This window comes from Leptinotarsa decemlineata, unplaced genomic scaffold (assembly GCF_025532065.1).
Source record: "Leptinotarsa decemlineata unplaced genomic scaffold, Ldec_3_MD MMD2_tig00026340_RagTag_RagTag, whole genome shotgun sequence".
NCBI lineage: Eukaryota > Metazoa > Arthropoda > Insecta > Coleoptera > Chrysomelidae > Leptinotarsa > Leptinotarsa decemlineata.
The window spans coordinates 9,812,705-9,834,044 of NW_027412694.1; the positions used below are offsets into that span (position 1 = coordinate 9,812,705).

Genomic DNA, 21,340 nt, shown 5'->3' on the forward strand with positions numbered 1-21,340 from the left:
ATTCCATTGATATATAAATTTTAGGGATAAAATATTGTATAACAATTTTTTTCAGCTTGTCTATAATTTTCAATTAAACGTAGAACTAGTACTTCCATAATAGAATAAATCCCTACGCCTCCTGAAGACGCCAACTTGGTTGGTCAAACCCGCGTCGAGTAGAGTGTTGCAGTTTTGTTGTTTGTGAAGTGCTTGTTTTGGAGTTATATGTTCAAATACCTTTTGTAGCTGAATAAACTTTCCAATTATTAATATAAACTTAAAGAACTAACATCAGAAAAAATTATTAAGTCTACTTGTAATTGGCCGCGGTGGTAGTGCGCCCGACTCACGATCGGAAGATCGTGGATTCGATTCCCGCCTCGACCAGGTATTTTTCTCGAGAGAATTCATCTGGTTAAAGCTGGAATAATTTTGCAACCGTGTTAAGAATCACACATTAAAAGGTAAGACCTCGTTAGTCCTTAGCTCGCACAAGTTTCTCAACTTCTGAGAGTTGTCGTTCATATGGGGGCGACAGCTGATTAACGAAAAACCAACTGATATTTCTTTTACACTGAAAAGTGCAACAAAAAAAGTTTTTATTTAATACAGAGGTTGAACTGTTGCTATCTTGCAGAGGATATATCAATACTGTATATTGTAAGCAAAGTTCGTTATTAGTCTCGTGAACACTTGTATCAATTTTCAATCTCATCTTCTGTGACCTTACCAAAAATCTAAAGTCATTAAGCAACAGCTGGTGCAGACTTTGTAGTATACACTATACTATAATTCTATAATAGTACGCACTAAATTCTCAGAAATGAAATTTTTTTTACTAAAGAGATGAGGAAAAAATTATTATAAAATATATCATAACCTTGACAACAATGTTTTCGTTTGAATGCAATATTTCTGAGAATTTACTGCCTACTATTATGGAATTGTACTAAAAAAATATTGATTATTGGACTTTTTTTTCTCTTATTCTGGTCTTTCCACAATAGCAATTTTTATTCAGTTTCAGCAAAGCCTAGTCCATGAAAATGGTGTCTAAAAAAATTTACGAAAAGCTGATTTCGTCACATTTAATTAAAAATTCGCAACATGTACACGATATTAACCATTAAATACTAGATATATACTTTAAAGAAAAGTATGGATAATTGATATGAAATCATTATGTAGAACAAAAGTGAATATCACCACTAAAAAAACTCTCATTTTTATTAATAACTTAACAGTAGTGTTCAGAAAAATACAAAAACCGATGTAAGAACTCTACGAAACTATTCCAAATCTGGAATGGGTTCATCATCCGAATCACCTTCATCCCCGTCAAGGTCATCAAAGTTTGGTTTGCCACCAGCACCACCTGAAACAATTACAAAAACCATCAATTTTCAACTTGTGCAGTATTGTGAACAAACTTTTTGTTTTGGATTATATTTCAGATATTTTCAAGATGTTAATTTTTTTCACGGAAAATTGTTTTATATAAATCTTCATCTGCTATGCTTATCAAATCGTTTATTTCATCAATTAATAGTAAAACTATGAATTATCTTTGGGTATAGACATATATAACCTTTTCATAAACCTGTACAGCATATTGTATAAGTTAATTGAAAAACGTGAAAGTGACATGAATAAATTGAATCTATTTTAATCATAATTGATACTTTTTAATTAAAAAAACAAAACATTCCTTGCCTTGAAAAGTACATTCTTGACTTGTCAATTTAAATAAATAAATAAATGTTGTATTTTATGAAATTGCCTGAAAATCAGTACGAGGTTACTTTTAAGTGAATTTAAAAAAAAGCATTCATGGAAAGTATAGGTTGTGTTCAGAGCAGTGTAGCCACATCGTTTTATTTTCATCACTTTTTTGACTTACATCAGACACACAAATCGATGACGCATGTGTATTCTTTCATCGTCAAATCTGTAAGTCTTCAAACGCAGAAAAATAAGTTAGAAGCAAAAATAAATGGGAAGGGATGGCTTAACTTTGGGTTTTCTCTATATAACCATCCCAAACACATAAAAAATTATTACTAACTGATTGAATGTAGAGTTAGACCTTTTTCATCTCCACAGTGACGTACTACCACAAATTATTAACTTGATATCACAATTTACTAACCTAAACCACCCATTTGTCTCATCATCTCCTCAAAATCACCACCTCCTCCTCCCCCCATTCCTCCTACACCCTCATCACCCGATTCATCTTCATCTTGCCATTTATTGAAATCACATTTCAACCAATGATGTTTGCTTTTATCTGATGTCAGGGAAGGCCAGTAAGGTTCTTCTTGATTTGCTTTGGCTAGTAGTATTTCAATACACCTATTTACAAAACAAAACTACAATTTTATGTATCAATAATAAAAAATAGGTCTATATAGTTTGTAAAATAACTAAAGAAAAACCTACAACCATTCTTAAATGATTCCAGCAAGTAAATTGTACCACCATATTAAAATTAAACAAGTTGGGAACAGCACTACTAACAGAAATATTTTGCTAAACTAGGTTTCTCTACAACCATAAGAATAGGAGTGTTCAAACATTAATGGACAAAACATAACTAGTCTCAATGATAAGTCACACTGTTCATCCTGGACATTCATAAATAATTTCTTACAACTGTATTGCTACTGTAAAATTTGATGATTTTCAGTGAATAGTCTGCTGGTGCACTTATGATTTTTTACTCAACTAGTATTATGTTTCTAGTAACACTACAGGTGATATTTCACCACATAATTGATATTTCAGCTATTTATTCTAATTTTTATTTGTTCTTTCATCAGTTTCGAATCATATTAAAATCATATTGGACAATGGAAGTCCGAACTAGTAAAATTCACCATGAAACATCGTCAACTACTTTGAAACATAGACCAAACAAGTCTATCTGCTGGTAACATTTCAGGAAAGGACTTTTCAGGGGATAGTTCTCCACGATAATAAAGGTTCAGTAAAACATTCAGCTGACTGCAATTTTATCTGCAGCAAAACTATAAGAGTCTTTCCTTGAGTATACACAATTGTGGTAAAGTAAAAACTTGATTTTTTTACACAATCTTTGAAATTACCTTCCTCTATTGAAGTGTTTGCTTTTTTCAGGATCTATTTCTTTATACAAGGGAATGGTCACTTCATAATCTTTCTTCTCTACACCTCCAGTACCTTTGAAATATACTGAGTCTTTGCTGAATCTGTAAAAAATAATTGGTAACTACAATTTATTCTCAATAGAATTCTCAATAAAAGCTAATTATTGCAAAATGCCCAATAGGAGGGTTGCACAATTTGTCACCAATATTTTATGCATACCAAACAACAATAACAACTTCTTTGTTAAATATTCATTTCTATTTTGGATTTTCATTAATATGAATTTCAATTATCTTCAGGTTACATTATCAGTCTTGACGCAAAAACTCTTTTCAATAAGATTTCTTTCATTACTTCTGTAAATAATATGAAAAACATTGGGATGACATATTCAAGTGTTGCCAATTAACTTCTTCACAATTTACTCAAGCAGTAGAATTCTTATAAAACAAGATCAAGGCATGCCCATGGACAGTTCAGTTTCTTCCATTTTAGCTCATAATAATAATAATAAGACTTTATTGTCCAAAGAAAAAATCTTGTTGACAAAGCTAGTAAGTAAATATAAAATAAAATACATAAATGTCCTATGAATATAAAAATATAAATAAAATATAGTGTACACTGAAGTATGAAAAACACTGAATGAAAACAACAAACAGTGGTTGAAACAAATACACACATAAAACATGCTAGGTTAAAAATGATCGGTATGGAACTTAGTCAAACTGTAATAGGATTTACTACTCAAAATTTCATCGATTATTTGATTATTTTTCTGTATTGATTGCTGTTAATATTTGTCTCTTTAGAGTAACTCGGCAGATGGTTATACATCTTCACACCATTGTAAAATAAGCAGTACAAACTGAACCGAAAACGTATTTTTTATAGAATCCAATCATCATATAAAAGTAGTTATTTCAAAATAACAATATATATATATATATATATATATATATATATATATATATATATATATATATATATATATATATATACATAAAAGGACAAAATAAAAAATATACATATACAAGATTGAACAAGGAAAATACATAGAGTAGCAAATCACATTTTTGTATTTAAAAACTCTTCAAGAGTATAAAAACATCTTTCTAACAGAAATGATTTTAATTTTTTTTTTTTTAACAACCGAAGGCTGCATTTTGACTTCAATTTATTTGGTAAACAGTTGAAAATTTTAGGTCCTATATGAATAACGATATACTAATATTTGGAATTAGCAGGTAGGAGCTACACCATATTTCGCATTGGAAGTATATTTTCGAGCTTATTTTCATAAAAAAAACAGTTGAAGGATGTCAACTTTCTAGTTCTCGTCATAGTTCTTAGTACAACTGAAGTCTCCATGAACATGATGGTTCTAAAATTTGGCTTTCTCATTTCCAATTTGTTTAGGAATCACAATTGAAAGATACAAGTCGGTAGATTCTATAAATCAATAAATTGAATGTTGATTAACATATCTCTCATAGGACATCAGTCGCAAGTTTCAAGTAGTAGATCATAAGAATTTTTTAGGCGTAACAAAGGTTGGCAATCAAGAATACTCAAGACTTAAAACTTGAGAATTGAGCAGGAAGCCAACTAAGTTCTAAATAATATAACTTCATGATTCATCAAGTTACGTCAAGTACTATATATCACAATTCATACTTACTTAACTTCAGGATCTTTACAATCTTCTAAATTTATCGTTAAAAAGACTATAGAAGATCTTTGGGCCCACATCACCGGTGGTGGGAGGCTGAAAAAGTGAGGTTAAAACTATTAAAAAATATATTTGAACAGATTTCGTATCAAAAATCAACATATTCAACATTAAAATCATCAAATATTCGTGAAACGCCACTACAACAAAAGAAATAAAACTTGGAAATTTCTAGAATCGATTATAAGCATCTTCTGAGCAACATGGCCGTTGAACAACAAATGTATAAAACTATTTCACACTTCAAATATACTTAAAAAAACGATGGAATACATCTTTACAAATTTTGGAAATACGTACGGTTGTTCAGTCATTCTGATACAGGTTTTATTTTCAAGCGAAGTAATTTGTATTAAAAGTTCTTTACACAACTAGACCGGGACAACTGAATGAAGTTAGACGAATTAGTCGAGTCCTTCCTGCAGGTTTGTCTGTTTGATCGATTAATCGTAATGCCCTGAATATTCTTTGAATAATGGCGCGAAAAACGAAATGATAATGACACATCAAATAAATTAAAATGACAAGAAGCAATTTTAGATTTGTCAAAAAAGAATATTGACGGTCATGAATGTCTTCGATGAGAACAGGGAAGGAGATGTTTTCCAAGATGAAATTATAATGTGATAAAAATTCAGTGTCGGTGTCTTTAGAAGGCATGGAAAAGTTTTAAAATGCATCGAGTTATTTCCGACTAATTGCTTCAAATAATGGAAACGAGATAACGTAAAAAACAGATCCATAGAAAAATACATCGAATCAATTGGTTGACTCGCCGTTAAATAGATATCTATAGATAACTTTAAAATATCTAAATTCAAAATTCCATCCTTATTTGGGGGCTTTTTTATCCTATCAGTGGTTATGGTGGTAACACTAATTACACCGTTGGCACCCTTTGGTTGTTTTAGTGTTATTGTGTTTTGGAATCATTCATAGGAATTTACTCTTATTTATCACATTCTTAAATTTATGTCCTAGAATTTAGAATATAAGTATAAGCTATGTGATTGTAGTAGGTGATCACTTGTAGAGATTGAGGATGTTCCTCATGAACTGTGGTATTCTTGTTGCTTCTGCAGTAAAATACAAATGTGGATGCTCAGTAAAGAGAATTTTTTTGCAAAAGGTGGTGCTGATGTGCTCATGAAAAGGATAAAATGCAATGAATTTTAATTATCTACCAGCAAAATGTGTCACCTGTAATCTATCGTTATTTCGGCATTGACTACTTTGATCTTTGGCCTATTTTAGTTAGCTATGTTGAAATTCTCCGAGCTACTTGGCAATCGTAACTTGGGCACACTAATAGGGAAGTGCATTGTCCAGATACGACGTCTATCGAAAATATTAGAATTAAGTCAAAAAATAAAACAAAAAGAGAACTGTTTCCACAAATCATTGTGATTTCTTTTGCTTCCGTGAGCAAAAATGATTTATTTCACCTTGTCATATCGCACTAGTATTTCTAAAGGGACACAACTCAAAAATCAATATGAAAAAAATCGATAAATATTTCTTTATCGATCATATAAACTGTATCAAGTTGATACAGTATCATCTGAACTATATCAAGTTGCCCACACAGCACTAGATATTCATGGAATATTCCCTGTATATCATAAAACGAACGTATATATTCCAAAAATCCATAGAATATTCTTGGAATATATACATGCCTTTAGAATATTCATAGAATATACTTGAATAAATATGGCAGGATTATTCCCGAAAGAATGTGCATAGAATATCTATAAATGGATTATTCTCCCTTGAATATTCTAAGAATATTGTCGATCGAATATACCATATGGTATATTCTTAGAATATATCCCCACGGTATATTTTGGAATATTCTATACAATGGAATTTTGAATTATCTTATAATAACGTATTCAATTAATTCAATATTATTAAAAACAAAAATATTTGAAGATCTTAATCGAATGCATAACCTAATGTACATAACCCTGATAGTGTTAACCAGTTTTTGAACTCAACGCGAAGATTCTGGATGAATTGCTCCAACAGCAACTGTTGGAAACGACAAAAAAATTTGAATGGGCCAATAAATGAACCAATTGCATCAATAAATTGGTTAATTCTCATCCTATTTGTCTTTTGTATTTGAAATTATTTGATTACAAAGCGTAAAATCCTGGAAAAAGAGAAATGGGTAAGTGAAGAATTGGAGTAAACGTTTGTCATTGGTCAATTGAAGTGTAGTGCGCGACAGTCGAATAAGCTCTGTGAAAGCGGCTGTCCCTTAATGCATGGTACATTTGCGTTAAATCCGACATCCGACATTTGATTCAACATGGCGGTTGACGTGGCAGGTTCGCGTGTGTAATGCCTGGTGTGTTGGTGTTATTATCAAAGTATAATTCTGTCACGTTCAGTGTACCATTTATAATTTGGGGTTGTCCAATTTGCAGTACAGCGAATAGTTTGATTTTGGATCTTCAAGCAGGAGAGTTGCATATATTCAGTCTTCAAGAAAAGTAAGTAAAATGCAATAGCATCGATAGTAAAGTCATGGTGATTAACCTACTATACCGCATTTTAGGTTCGAGGAGAGTTGGTGTGTGGGATTTGTTGGTTTGACTAAGTACATGTTTGAACTAGAGTGATTTCAGTTGTGTATCTTCAATAGAGAAAAGTAAGTGAATGACACATTCTTTTGTATCATTTGTTTTCATAATTTTTATCACTCGTTTTCAAGATAGTATCAATTTGCCCAAAAGGAAACAGAGTGGTACCTGGTACAGGCAGTTGGCCAAGGAACTGAAAACGTAATGAGCACTTTTCAACAAGACAATGCAAGTTGCTCTCCAAGTCATAAAATGTTGTAAATGTTCATGAGTAACCTATGCGAAAAATATCTATTTGATTTTTATTCCAGTTTTATTGTGCCACTTTCAAATAGTGATAATGAACGTTAATGCACATTTTGTTCCAGGTATTACTATTGAAACACTGACTGATGCATTGTTGAACAAATATAAGGAAAAGTATTCTGGTGAGCAAAGTTTGGATAACTTTAAGTATGTGAAATTCATTGAAAAACCCATCATACCACTCATTTTAAATATTTCATTTGTTTGAGAGTAGGAACATCCTAATTTGATTACATTTCTAATATTTGTAATATGACAGTATTCAGGAATATTTTATTCAGTGAATAAATATTTTGAATCAGATTTTTTATTTTTAATATTGGTTGAAACGTCAAATATTTCAGTGTATATTGTTTTTGAAATATATTTGTTTATGAATATTATGTGTTTTATTACTTGTGTGAATCTTGCATCAAAATGCAATATATACATGCCTAATAGCGGTTACTCGTCACATTCTTGGAATATTCCAAATATTCCTTGAATATTCATAAAATATATTTAAAGAATATTCTATGGTGTTTCTCTATTGTATATTCCTACAATAAACTAAGAATATCCTGAATATTTTATGAATATTCCTCGGGTTCTATTCCTGGAATATTCTTAGTAGAATATACCTTAGATATTCTAAGAATATTATAAGATATTCGAAGAATATTCCCAAGGAATATTCTTAAAATATATCAAAGGTTCGCCAGGAGCACTTCCAGGGAATATTCTCCAGAAGATATATATATCCATGGCATATTCATAGCATAATACAATATCCTTAAATATATATTCATGAAATATACCTGGAATATCTAATGCTATGTGGGTGATACAGTTTGGATGTTAATACAACTTGATACAGTTAATACAACTTGATACAGAAATATTTACCAATTTTTTCATAGTCTCAACTCAAATATACCGATTTTTGAGTTGTGGCATTTTAGAAATACTAGTGCGATATCACAATTGACAATAAAAATTAAAAATGTATCATTTTCTCACAATCAAACAAATCAAAACACAGAAAACCCCATTAAACATAACCCAAATTTCAAATTCCGTTATTCCGATCTGCTGCTTATCGTTTTAGTAGCGCTATCAGTGGTAGAATGTTTTTTTCAAATATTTTCCATCAATTCGACGTTCGAATTATTAAATCTAGATGTCACCATCAGTTCTGCCGAACCTTAGGTGTGTTTTGTTCGCACCTGGTGTTTTTACCAGGCAGAATCACCTGAAATTTATTCAACAACTCTGAATACTGAAATATTTTACATGAGAAATTGGTCCAAGGATATTTTTTGAATCTCGGCACGAGCCGGATCCCTGGAAAACACCAGCGTTGATGGTAAAAGAATTCGAGAGATATCCATCGACGGCCACTTGTAAGGAACGCTTGATGACACTCCGCCCATTCACCTCAATATTTTTTCTTACTTCAGGTGAATAAAGACGTTTTATTATTATTATCATTATAAGATCCTTCACTCAGCAGATCTGTAATACCAAACTTTGCGCGGCTTAGATTGTTCCCCAACATTTATCGGTGGGACCAGCATCTCTACCAGAAGGTCGAGAAGATGTGAATGACGACGTTCGAACTGGAAGCCCCAGCAAATCAACAACCGATGAAAATGTCGAGAAAGTGAAGAAAATTGTAACGGAGAATCATCGAATCACTGTTAGGAATGTTGCTGAGGATGTCTGCATATTGGTTGGCTTATGCCATGAAATTTTATTGGAAATTTTGGGCATGAAGCTTGTGGCAGCGAAGTCCGTTCCAAGTTTACTTAATTTTGCAAAAAAAAAACCGTTGCATGAGCATCGTTCAAGAATTGTTGAATGACGTCAAGGGCGATCTGGATTTGCTCAAAAGGGTCATACCTGCTGACGAATCATGGGTATATGGTATGACACCGAAAGCAAAGTCCAATCGTCCCAATAAAAGATCCCAGGAGAGCCAAGACAAAGAAAAGCAAGCCAAGCTCGATCAAATGTTGATAATTTGTTTTCTTTGATTACCGTGGTGTAGTGCATCAGGTCGTACGGTCAATAAGAGGTATTTTCTTAAAACAAAGCGCCATTTGCGAGAAGCAATACGAAGAAAAAGTCCGGTATTGGTAAAAAACAATTCATGTCTTTTGCATCACGATAATGCACCTTATTTTTTCAAACAAATCTCGTATACCATCCCAAGTGGGTACAGCTACTCAGGTTGTTTATCTATTTTTTTTATTATATTTTTCGTTCAAAGTCATTTAATTTATATTGTGAAGGCTTATGTGAAGTTTCAGGTATCTGACGAATGGGTTCTATTTATCGAATAGATCTTTTAACGAAATATGATGAGTGTTATATTTTACTTCAAATATCTAAGTTTGATCCGGCCTGGAAGAAGAAAATATTGAAAAACAATAATAGTCAAAAACGCAAGCTCCGACCGTTTCAACTGCAGCTGCGGCAGTCATCTTCAGTTGATACTTCAAGAGAGTGTTTGACCACGCCATTGAAGATGACTGCCGCAGTTGCAGTTGAAACTTTTGGAGATTGTTATTAAAGAAGACCACAGCAAAACCCGGAAATCCACCAAAACATGAAATTGAATATTACAATATACAGGGTAAAACATAGGGCAAACAAATAATGTTGATTACAAATACTGAACAATGAGTGGTAGGGGCTTGGGAACTTTTCTGAACCTTCAAATGCTCTAGAAAATTCTCTAATGAAATTATCAACATTCTTTAGGGATAAAGAATGTTCAAATGTGACCTGATTAATTCTCTAAATTAAATTGACCCTAATACTATCATGTAGTCCTAGCAATGGAACTAGACCTTTAACATTTACTACTACTCTACTGACATCAATAATTTGACACACTGTATCTATTTCAAAATCTCTATTTGTTGTGGAATTGGTCGCGGTGTTAGTGAGCTCGACTCACGATCGGAAGGTCGTGGGTTCGATTCCCGCCTCGACCAGATATTTTTCTCGAGAAAATTTATCTGGTTGAAGCTGGGATGATTCTGCAACCGTGTTAGGAATCACACGTAAAAAGGTAAGACCTTATCTCGCACAAGTTTCTCAGCTTCTAAGAATTGTCGTTCGTATGAGGGCGACAGCTGATTAATGGAAAAACAGATTTTAAACAGAGAGATCGAGTTGTTTGTTCAAATCAAGTGATCAAAAAATATGGATGGGCAAAATACTCATTCCTGCACCAGTATCTATCTCTAAATCTACATTGTTTTCATTAACTACAACCTGTTTCTTCCTTAAGGCTCCTACTTTTCGAGATACAAAATCCACACAAAACTTATTTTATTCTGTTTCACTGTCACTTTTATCGCTGTCTTCGGATTCCTCCTTTATTACTTGATTTTTTTTGGATTTATATCTTCTTTCTGCTTCTTTCTTTTTTATTTTTTTTCCAGGGATTCGGTTCGTTTTTACATACACTTGCAAAATGTATGCTTTTACTATGCTTTCACTACTCTATACATGCCATTTCATTCTGTAATACTTTTGATTAGTTTTCACTTGACTGTATAGCACGATAAAACCCGATTGCTTTATCCAAAGGTAGATTCTCTCAACAATTTTACCTGAGTGTTTTAACCAACACACTCATCACGATGCGATCTCTCAGCATCTGATCTTGGTCTGCATACTCTGTTGTACGTACAGCTTTACTGAATTCTGCCACAAAATTATTAATGGTCCTTTTTTACACTATGCTATTGAATTTTAGCATCTCAAATAAATCACATTCTTCTTCGAAACACAATAATTTTCAAATACTTTCAAGACATAATCCAGATTCTTCAATAATTTTGAAATTACCACACTATATTCGTGGGGCTCATCACCCTTTAAATTGAGTCAGACAGCTACTTTTTTCTCTTCAGGCTTACTCTCTAGGTCACGGTCATGAAAACTTTGTATTTTTGTTCAAAAAGGCGCCAATTTTCGGAAATGTTTTCAACAAAGACATGAATATGTTGATGGACGTAGCCGTTACTACGTGGTAGGAAATCATAATGAAGAAAAAAGAAATGAAACTTTCTATGTTTTTACCACTTTTATTTGTAAATAACGTTATTGCAGTTTCGTCCTATAAGGACAATTTCAAACTTATATATTGAACTAACAATGATTGATTACATTAGCCCTTATATAACACCACTGTAGGTAATAATAGAGGTACTTAGCTTGATTGAGTACCTACCTGAATTTTGTTCACTAGTGACAATGTGGATATGATAATTTGAATGCCGGTGAGTAAACTAAATCGATTTGATCATTCAACAGGTTTCACCCGCAATGTTTATGCTTGTGAATTTCCAAGGATTCCAAATGAATGAATTTGTAACTCTTCCTTACATAGTGCAAATTTCTGTATCTTATTAGATTCGGGAACTTGTTTGAAAACGTCGAATAATTTTTACCTAGTCTGAAGGACCTTTTATGTTCAGCATACTACTGTTTTTGGAAATTTCGACCACATTGTCCCACATGAGCACACTTATACTCTGGACATTTAGCTTATAACTCCAAATTTTTCCAACTTGTCCACTTTATCTTTGGCATTGAAAAGGAAATCAGATAACCTGGCATGTGGTCTAAATGCTACTTCCACATTGTTTTTTCTGAAGAAACCCGCAATTATCTCTGTTCTTTTACCCATTTCTTGATTTCTAATTGTTTGATCTGGGGGTATATTAATCTGTAAGTGAATTTACGGCTTTGTTTTTTGACTAACTTCTGGATTGTATTTGTGTTGAAACGATTATTATGGCCTATCTGTGTGATTATATCAATTTCCCTAGCTAGATTGTTAGCAGACAAAGGCAGTGAGAATGCTCTGTGCAACATTGAATTGTAGGCTGCTAATTTATGACGGTCTGGATGGAAAGAATCACTTGGGATGGTAATGTCTGTATAGCTGTATAGTTTTCTGGAAACATTGAACTCAAATTTTTTCTGATTGTGTGTAATGGCCAGGTCTAAGAAATTTATCTGTTTCTCTATCTCTGTTCAAGTGTGAACTGAATTTTGTTATTAAGATTATACATGAATGTTATAAATTGATTCAGCTGTCGTGTAGAACCTCTGAAACATATCTGTACCATACATATCTGTACCAAAAATAAATATGTTTTTTTAATGGACCATTACTATAATGGTCTCCAAACTATTCATAAATATGTCTGCTAAAAGTGGACTGAGAGAAGAGCCCATTGGTCAACCTGAATCCTGTTAATAAAATTTGTTGTTGAACTGTAGGCACACACATTAGATATATTAGATCAAGCCAAAGCCTAAATCAGAGTTACTTACAGTTTAATAAAAAATTTTATAAACAGGTTTACCAATGGGCTCACCCCTCATTCCACTTTTAGGCAGATATATTTATGAACAGCTTGGAAACCACTATAGTAAATTCCGACCTGGGCAGAAAACATATTCATTTTTGGTACAGATGGAGTTTATAAACTTAAGTGTCCGGAGTGTAATAGTGTTTATGTGGGGCAATGTGGTCGAAATTTCCATAAAAGGTATGCTGAATATGAAAGGTCCTTCAGACTAGGTGAAAATGATTCGACGTTTTCAAATTATTCCTCATACAACCACAAGTTCTCGAATCTAAACGATACGGAAATTTTGCACTTTGAAGGAAGAGTTGCAAACTCAATTATTTGGAATCCTTTGAAGTTCACAAGCGTAAAAATTGCGGGTGCAACCTGTTAAATGATCAAATCGACTTAGTTTACTCACCGGTTTTCAAATTAGCATACCCATATTGTCACTAGTAAACAAAATTCAGGTGCTCAATCAAGCTAAGTACCCCTATTATTACCTACAGTTGTGTTCTATAAGGGCTAATGTAATCAATTATTGTTAGTTTAATGTATAAGTTTGAAAATGTCTTTATAGGACGAAACTCTAATAAAGTTAGTTACAAATAAAAGTGGTAAATACATGGAAAATTTCAATTCTCTTTTCTACATAAATATGTTTTTTCAATTAAACAATAATAACTAAACTTGACAACATCATGGGTATCTATTTTACTAATATCATGGACCACTATTCCATGAATGTCTAGAGGGCGCACTATATTATACAGAAACAATATCCGAAAAAAATTTCAAAAATGTTAATGATTTACATCAAAAGGAAAATGGAAAAGATATTCAGTTTTATAATATTTTTATATTGAAAGTCCTATTTTTCAATGACTCTGGCGCATAAATCAGGCTGAATTTGCACGATGGCATGGGTTATGTTGTTTTTTTTTCTGATTGATTCGGCCGTTACTTGATGAAGATCCATAGTAATTTCAAAAACTATACTTCACGATCTGATCTCCACAAACTTTATTTGAACACAACATGTTTCGCTAGCACAGTAGCTTTCTCAAGATTATATTGGCTTTGAGGACCTCTGTGGTTTGTGGTTTATTCGCATACACCTGCGACTTAAGAAAACCCCACAAGAAAAAGTCTAACGGGGCCAAATCGCACGATCTCGATGGCCATTTCACATTACCTCAACGTGAGATGACCATGCCCTCAAATCGCTCATGCAGAATATCCAATGTGGCATGAGCTGTATGGCACGTAGAGCCGTCCTTTTGAAACTACATATCGTTGTCTTTGGTCGTTTACGTTCAAATCCTGAGTTAGTTGAACACTGTACGGGTGCAGGCTCAAATCACGACGCAAAATTCGCCAAATTTAGATCTACGATACGCCGAGTTCTTGTGAGGCACACGAAATCGACTGCCTCATATTCTCCTGCACACTCTCACAGACAACGGCGATTTTTTCGGCAGATCTTGCGTTTCATCGACGCACCGGTGTTGGTCAATCATTTACCGAACCAGTGGATTCAAATTTATCCACCATATTGCGAATAGTCCTCTCAGTAGGACGATTATGGTCACCTTGAACTAGGCAAAGCGCGCGGTACGTTGCCCGAACAGCACACCCATTTTGATAAAATCATTTTATTATTTGCACGTGTTGTTGCTATATCCGTCTATGATGATTTGGCAAAACAGATGAAAATGAATCAATATAGCTTCAACAAGATGAACGTTATCAATTGTCAAAGTTCGAAAGTCCCTATTGGAAGACTCTATAGTTACTAGGGTGTTCTGGCTGGTTCGAACGAATGATCGTCTCGCCTCTCACCTATCTGGAGAAGGCACTGGGTGAGTACTCTTGACTTGAATCATTCGCAGTTCTGCGTATACGTTTTGTTGTAAATCGTGTCCCAAAAGAACGCCAACCGCCACTGGTAGCCATAAACCAATTGTGACGTAGCTGAGAGCGCACGAATGTACGATGTTCGCTACCGCTCTAGATGCAGCGAGAATAATGCTACCGATTTCGATGGAATTTTTTCTAGCCCATTCGATTACGATATATAAACCCTAGCAACGAACATATCGACACAGTTTCGTCCTCTCGACGAACCTCAGTTGAAAGGGTAAGGAAACAATTTCCAACCTGATTAAAATGAAGATGATTTGCTGACATCGAAACAGTTGAGTGGAAGTTACAGTGCGGTACGCGAAGCGATCAAATAAGGCGTTAGACATTCGAATACTAGCTGAAGTTTTAGTTGAAGTGTTTATTGTATTTAAAGTGAAATAAAGTTAAGTTTGATTATATTCAGTATAAATAAAACAACTAGTGGAAACTAGACAAAAGTGTTTTTATTCATTTCATTGAAGTGATCATGAATTACGACAAAATAAACAAGTCATCAGTCACCTATATCATTCTTCTCACCCTTATCTCAGTTTAGGAAAGCAATATATAATGCAATACATAACTGATATAATGTTACATGGTATGTAATGCCAATATAGCTTTCGTTTTATATACAATTTTTGTTTTTCAGGACTAATATAAGCTTTTCATTTTTGGGAAAGAAAGTTTATGGCTTTCTACTACTCCATCTTGATACAAAAAAAAGGATGAAGGAATCTTCCAAAGGAAGGAAGGAAGTTTTTGTATTATGTACTCCTGTAATTGGGTCTCATGACCTGTTGGATGTATTTTCTCAATAGATAAATAAATACATGTGTTTTTGTAGCTCCATATATCTCAATAAATATTCATTTTATTATGTTATGCTATAAACTGATCGAAAAAGAAATGTCTACTCTACACATTGGAGCAGATAAGCCCCGAGGTAACCCAGGACGAGGATTTGACGACCCTGGTGAAGAATGGCCCATCACAAACTTTCTACAATCGGATAGAGTCATATTGTGAGGAAATCGACGAAATATACCGGCTGCTTCAGCAGAAGACGGCACTGGTCAACATAAGACTACCATCTCTTCAAGCACTTCGATAACTGTCTCATCGGTAGAACCTTCGCTAATCAGGACCAGACAAAAACAGCCTTCGTCAACTTCATTGAATCTCGAGCACCCAATTTTTATGCTGATGGAATTAATCGACTTGTGTTACGTTGGCAAAAGTGCACTGATTTCCATTAAATTGAATAGGTATTCACTGAGATATTACAATTTATACGAGAAAATGAATTAATGCGGCTTTGTAAACCGATACGACACGTGCAATTTAGAAAGTTTGCAATTGCGTTGGTTTTGATTTACGTAGTGAACCACTTTGAAATTATATGGTCGCAATTTTATTTGTGTTTTCCAATTTTTTTTAGTTCAATTCATTCGAAGTTCTTTAGAATTAGTTACAAGAAAACGTGAAACTATGACGGAAAAAATGTAGGCATATATTATATGATCCGCTAAATACCCCTGAGAAACCAGATCGGGTTACTAGTACTATTATAAACAATTGTTTATGAAACTGAACGACACTTTCACAAAGAACTCTTCAGTTGGTTTGTTCTGTTGGCAGAATTAACAAGAAATGAAAGCAATGTGGTCAAATGAATACATTTAGCTATCGAAAAGATAAATAATGCAATTTTTTTTGTCATAAAAAATGTGACTTGTAGTTTAAAAAGTGTTTCATTCAAAAGAAAATAAATACAGGAATGAAAAAACACATGTGTTCCTTTAGATCAGTGGTTCCAAATTATGAGTCACGACCCACTAGTGGGTCGAGGGAGCAATTTGGGTGGATCGCGGAGACAGATTAAAAACACTTAATATTTTTGAATTGTTTTTCCCATTTTGGATAAAGGCTAGAGGAGAATATCCATAGCCTTAAAAGAGCGGATGGGCTTTTCAACCACATATTTGTGTGAGAGGGCATTCTCTACTTTGGTATATTCAAAAAATAAATATATGTTATGAAACATTTGAAATGAGTGAATGAATGTCCGCGGTATACGATCTTGAAAAGAAGGTGCCATTTGCTGACTTTAATTACCAGCAGTATAGTCGAAATAAACGATATTGTGCACTCTTGAAGTTGGCGGCAGTCTCAAAGGCCAAAAAACCAATACATAGAAAGAAACCGGCTGCGAACTAATCCACGTGGACTGTAGAATTGGCGGTTCGTATTTGATAATTTTTACTAACCGAGTTTTATGATTAGCTGAAGAATCATAAAATTGAATTTGAAGTCATGTTAACCATGTTAACCAATAGAAATCGGGGAATGCGGGGATGGTTATCGCAGTCGTGTTCAGTTCAGGAACTAATCGCGATTTGAGTGTTGAAATTCGATATTGGTGCAGTTATAATTACTAAAACATTTTGTTATCTGTTTGAAATGTGGCGTCCTTGGGCAAGTACTAATAGTAATAACGAGAGTGATAACAACGCAAACTATTTCCAGTGTAGTGATTCCAATAGCGATAGTGAACAATGCGAAAAAGAGATACCAGTGAATGAGATTCGGATGCATTTGAGAGTATGTTGCAGAGAGTATGTTTCAATGTATATAAGAATCTACATCTCAAGTTTGGTTTCGAGGGAAACAACCATCAAATTTGACCGAAATTTCTTTCTCAACTGAACGTAAAATAGTCAAAAACAAACCTTATGAACGCAAGACGCGATGTGATATGGGATTACCAAAACCTTTAGATGTTCATCTAATAAAATCATTGAAAAAAACAATATACGACTGTTACAAAAGCAATGAGCTGCTGTGACAAAACTCTTCAAAATTGGATAAAGAAACTAGAATTTAGATTGAGAATAATAAATAAACGTCAAGCAGTTGTGAAAATCTGAAGAATAGTGGAATTGCGTAACAAATACTTAGAACAAATACCCAACTAAATATAGACAAGAACAACGGCAAATTTTCTATTTCGATGAAACGTGGTATGACACTCACGCACACTTACGAAAGGGTGGACTGATGGTTCGGAATGTGTACGCCTAACATGTCTGCAAACAAAGGATCGTGACTAATCATTGTGCATTGTGGAGGAAGAAAAGGATGGGTTCCGAATTATTTGAAATCATGTGGAAAATAACTTGAGGACTGCAATGTTGACTATCATAAGAACATGGAAGCTAATATTTTCGAGGAATGATTTGAAAACACATTGATCCCAAATTTGGATGAGAATAGTGTAATAGTTCTTGACAACGCTTCCTATCATTTGCGACAGCTCATCAAAGTATCGAATAAAAATTCGAGGAAAGATGAAATACAAAGTTTTTCAATGGATAACAATTCGTATTTTGAAGATTACTATACCTACCAAAAATCAACTACTTGAAGTTTTACTGATAAAAACATTCGAAAAAGTGGATGCCCTTGAGACTATTGCTGAAAAATATGGACACACCATACTGAGACTCCTCCCCCCTTTTTGTGTTTTCAATCCCATCGAGTTGATTTGGGGAAAATTGAAACAAAGCATCAGGGGTAAAAATAATTTTCCAAAATTTGATAAGAAGTTAATAGAGCTAATTGAAGAAGAAGTATCTAATATTACCGAAGAAGAGTGGCAGAAAATAATTAAAAAAGTAATTTTAGTTGAAAAAGACTATATGGAGATTGGACACTTCCATATTAATGGTGGAAATGAATTCATTATTGATTTAAATGACGACAGTGATAGTGAAACAAATAATATGGAACAGGAATTATCAGAAGCTTTCGAAGAAAGTTAGTGAAGTGTTTTTGAAGCAATCAGAAATGATTATTGAATAACGAAATTAGTTACTTCCCTAATTATATTATTGAAGGGTAGCTGTTGGAAGCTAGGTTGTAGTGTATCGTTTGCTTGAATTTATAACAGTTTTAACTTTCGACCCTTTCGAGTGGCAGTATCTCTGAAAGTAGGCCGGAGCGTTTGGATTTCAGAATCGTGATCAGCGGACAAAAATGCGTCATTCCAATAATTTTTTTCCAAAAAATAGCGCGAGCTGCGAAAACCAATTGACTCCAGACAAATTAACCTTTATTCCGAATTTCTTCCTAATTGAAATAATTGTGAGAGGTTAAGAGCCTGGGCACTGGCTTATGACATAGTAAAGAGGAAACGCGTCACACACCGCAGCTGAGTACCTCTACACACAATTTGTTCATAACAATAAACTTCAACAAACAGTGAGGTATACACTTCGACGAGGCTTACCACGTGCTGTTACCTCCACGGCGTGGCGAACACCCAGCTAATTAGAAAGTGTTCTTCCGCGGCTTTTGCGAGCACACGAAATTTCGTTCCTCAGATCAAGACGTGCAGTCGAATTTTCAACGTCCGCGCTTATCGGCAAGCAGCGCCGAAAAATTGTAATTTCGCCGATCAAAGGTTGTCAACCGCCGTCGCGATAGGCAATTGCCTCAATTGTTTATTTAATTCTATAAATTCGTCAGTGGACGTAGAAAAGCGGTCTCGATGGGAACACAAATCATCTATCAAAATTCTATGCTCTGATAACTTTTTAGGAACGTTGCGAATATTCCTACTGGTTTATTTTGAATTCACTGTGTTGGCCTTGCATTGGTTTTTAACAAGTGTGAGCATTCGAGCGACAAACGCGATATAGTGTACTATTTTGAAAATTGTGATTATTGTGAGATATGCGGGTTTTGAGTGGAATTTGCTGAAGAAGAGAACAAGATGTCAATATTTAAGGATAATAATTGGGTGAGTGTACAATCTAAAACAAAATTCAAAATTGTCTCAGAGTTTTTTGCCGTATTGCAGTACTGAGATTTTTGCAGTATTGAAAATCAACTACCCTTGTTGAAGAAACACTGAGAAATGCTTAATTAAATGTCAACTTCGGCCGGGAAATCTTCACTTGAAAAACCTTAGCATTGTTTTCGATTCGGATCCCAGAAAGGATTGAAACTTATGTTCACGCATTTATTATGGCTGAAGGCGGTATTAATTTATGTATCAGTTCCAAAACTTTCTTTTTTGTAATAATCCCAATTCTGATGTAATTTTCAGGATACCAATCACCTAATACGAAATTACCGCCTTTTGATGAGATTTCAAAAATCTGGATTTTGATCAAAACCAACTCATTACACATTCCCGACGGGGTTAATGGTACAGTATCCTTTTGGATTTATTTAAGGTTAGCCGTGGGTATACTCCAGGAATATTAGTCAAATGAGGGCAAGTATCTCGAAATGAGAGATATCTAATCAGCTATAAAGTTGTAATAACCTTCATTTTGGCACCCTTGAACTTATTTCAAAACCTACTTGTCTTAGGGTATTCGCGACTACAGATATTCCAAGGTCGAAGGTTATAAAATCGATTTTTTATACATTGATTGCAATGGGTTTTATGCTAATTGTATTCATTATAGATATTGTATAGGATTATATTTTCTATAACTTTTGTTTGAACATTCTCTTTTTTTATATTTTGAATCATTTTCGAAAAAGAGGGCAGAGCGCGCGCAGTGTATAAAAATTTTGAGTATCATTCGAGGTCAACCTATAGTCCCGATTAAAAACACACCGCATGAAGTTTATAAATTATTGATACAAATATATTTGAATCTAAATAAACGTTCTGATAAAATACTACCGATTAACGAATGTAAAGTTTCAGTTGATCCATTGTTATTCTTTCAAAGAATAACATTCAGCAAGTGATTTGAAAGTAATCTTGAAGAATATCTCAAATATGAATTGAGCCCTTATTCAACAGCACTATTTGATAATGATTTTTTTGATATCAACGACTATTGAAAAAAAACAAGATTTCAATATTTTGCTTTGCTGACGACAGCACACTTGTCTCGCACGGCTGGTGTAAACCTCGAAGTAGGAATCGGTCAATTGAGGCTGAGCCTATGGCGAGAAGCGCTTACTGCGGAACCTCTGCTGCAGGCAACCAGTGATGCAATTGAACCCAGGTTTGTGTTTGATAAACTCTACAAAATACAAATAAAACAGAACACAGAGTCAGATGCTACAAATGCAATACGCATATATACAGACAGCTCAAAAACCAAAGAAGGATCAGGGTGTGGAGTGTACCCCAGATCATTGAGCCTAAGGATTGAGTGGGGAATGGGAAAAATACCAGCGTGGTTCAAATTGAACTGGCTGGTATCTCAATCGCCACAAAAGAAATAACCAAGAAAGGAATTTATAGCAAAAACATAACAATCTGCACTGATAGCAGACAAGCTCTATTAGCTTTGAACAGACAACGT

The 21,340-nt window shown here is 33.9% G+C and overlaps 2 protein-coding genes across 2 annotated transcripts in view; one reads left to right on the forward strand and one right to left on the reverse strand.

Annotated features, from left to right (window-relative positions):
• Positions 1–1,055: 1,055 nt before the first annotated feature.
• On the reverse strand, positions 1,056–5,320 carry p23 (cytosolic prostaglandin E synthase). The gene is made up of 5 exons (XM_023159281.2): positions 5,144–5,320; positions 4,793–4,879; positions 3,090–3,212; positions 2,132–2,337; positions 1,056–1,357 (listed from the first exon to the last, which is right to left on the reverse strand). Exons 1-5 carry the CDS (start codon positions 5,155–5,157, stop codon positions 1,272–1,274), a joined length of 516 nt encoding a protein of 171 aa, XP_023015049.1. The 5' UTR covers positions 5,158–5,320; the 3' UTR covers positions 1,056–1,271.
• Positions 5,321–19,278: 13,958 nt separating this feature from the next.
• Positions 19,279–21,340, forward strand: part of Nost (Nostrin) — a 288,623-nt gene continuing 286,561 nt past the window's right edge. The window contains exon 1 of the mRNA XM_074183578.1: positions 19,279–19,806. Within this exon, the coding sequence (XP_074039679.1) occupies positions 19,780–19,806 (27 nt within the window). The 5' untranslated portion in view covers positions 19,279–19,779. The remainder of the gene's footprint in view (positions 19,807–21,340) is intronic.

Excerpts from the sequence above, each read along its gene's own strand:
- p23 (XM_023159281.2), bottom strand. Across the intron at positions 2,338-3,089 it reads AAACACTTCAATAGAGGAAG|GTGTATTGAAATACTACTAG; the intron begins GTAATTTCAAAG and ends TTTTGTAAATAG. Across the intron at positions 1,358-2,131 it reads GAGACAAATGGGTGGTTTAG|GTGGTGCTGGTGGCAAACCA; the intron begins GTTAGTAAATTG and ends TAATTGTTTCAG.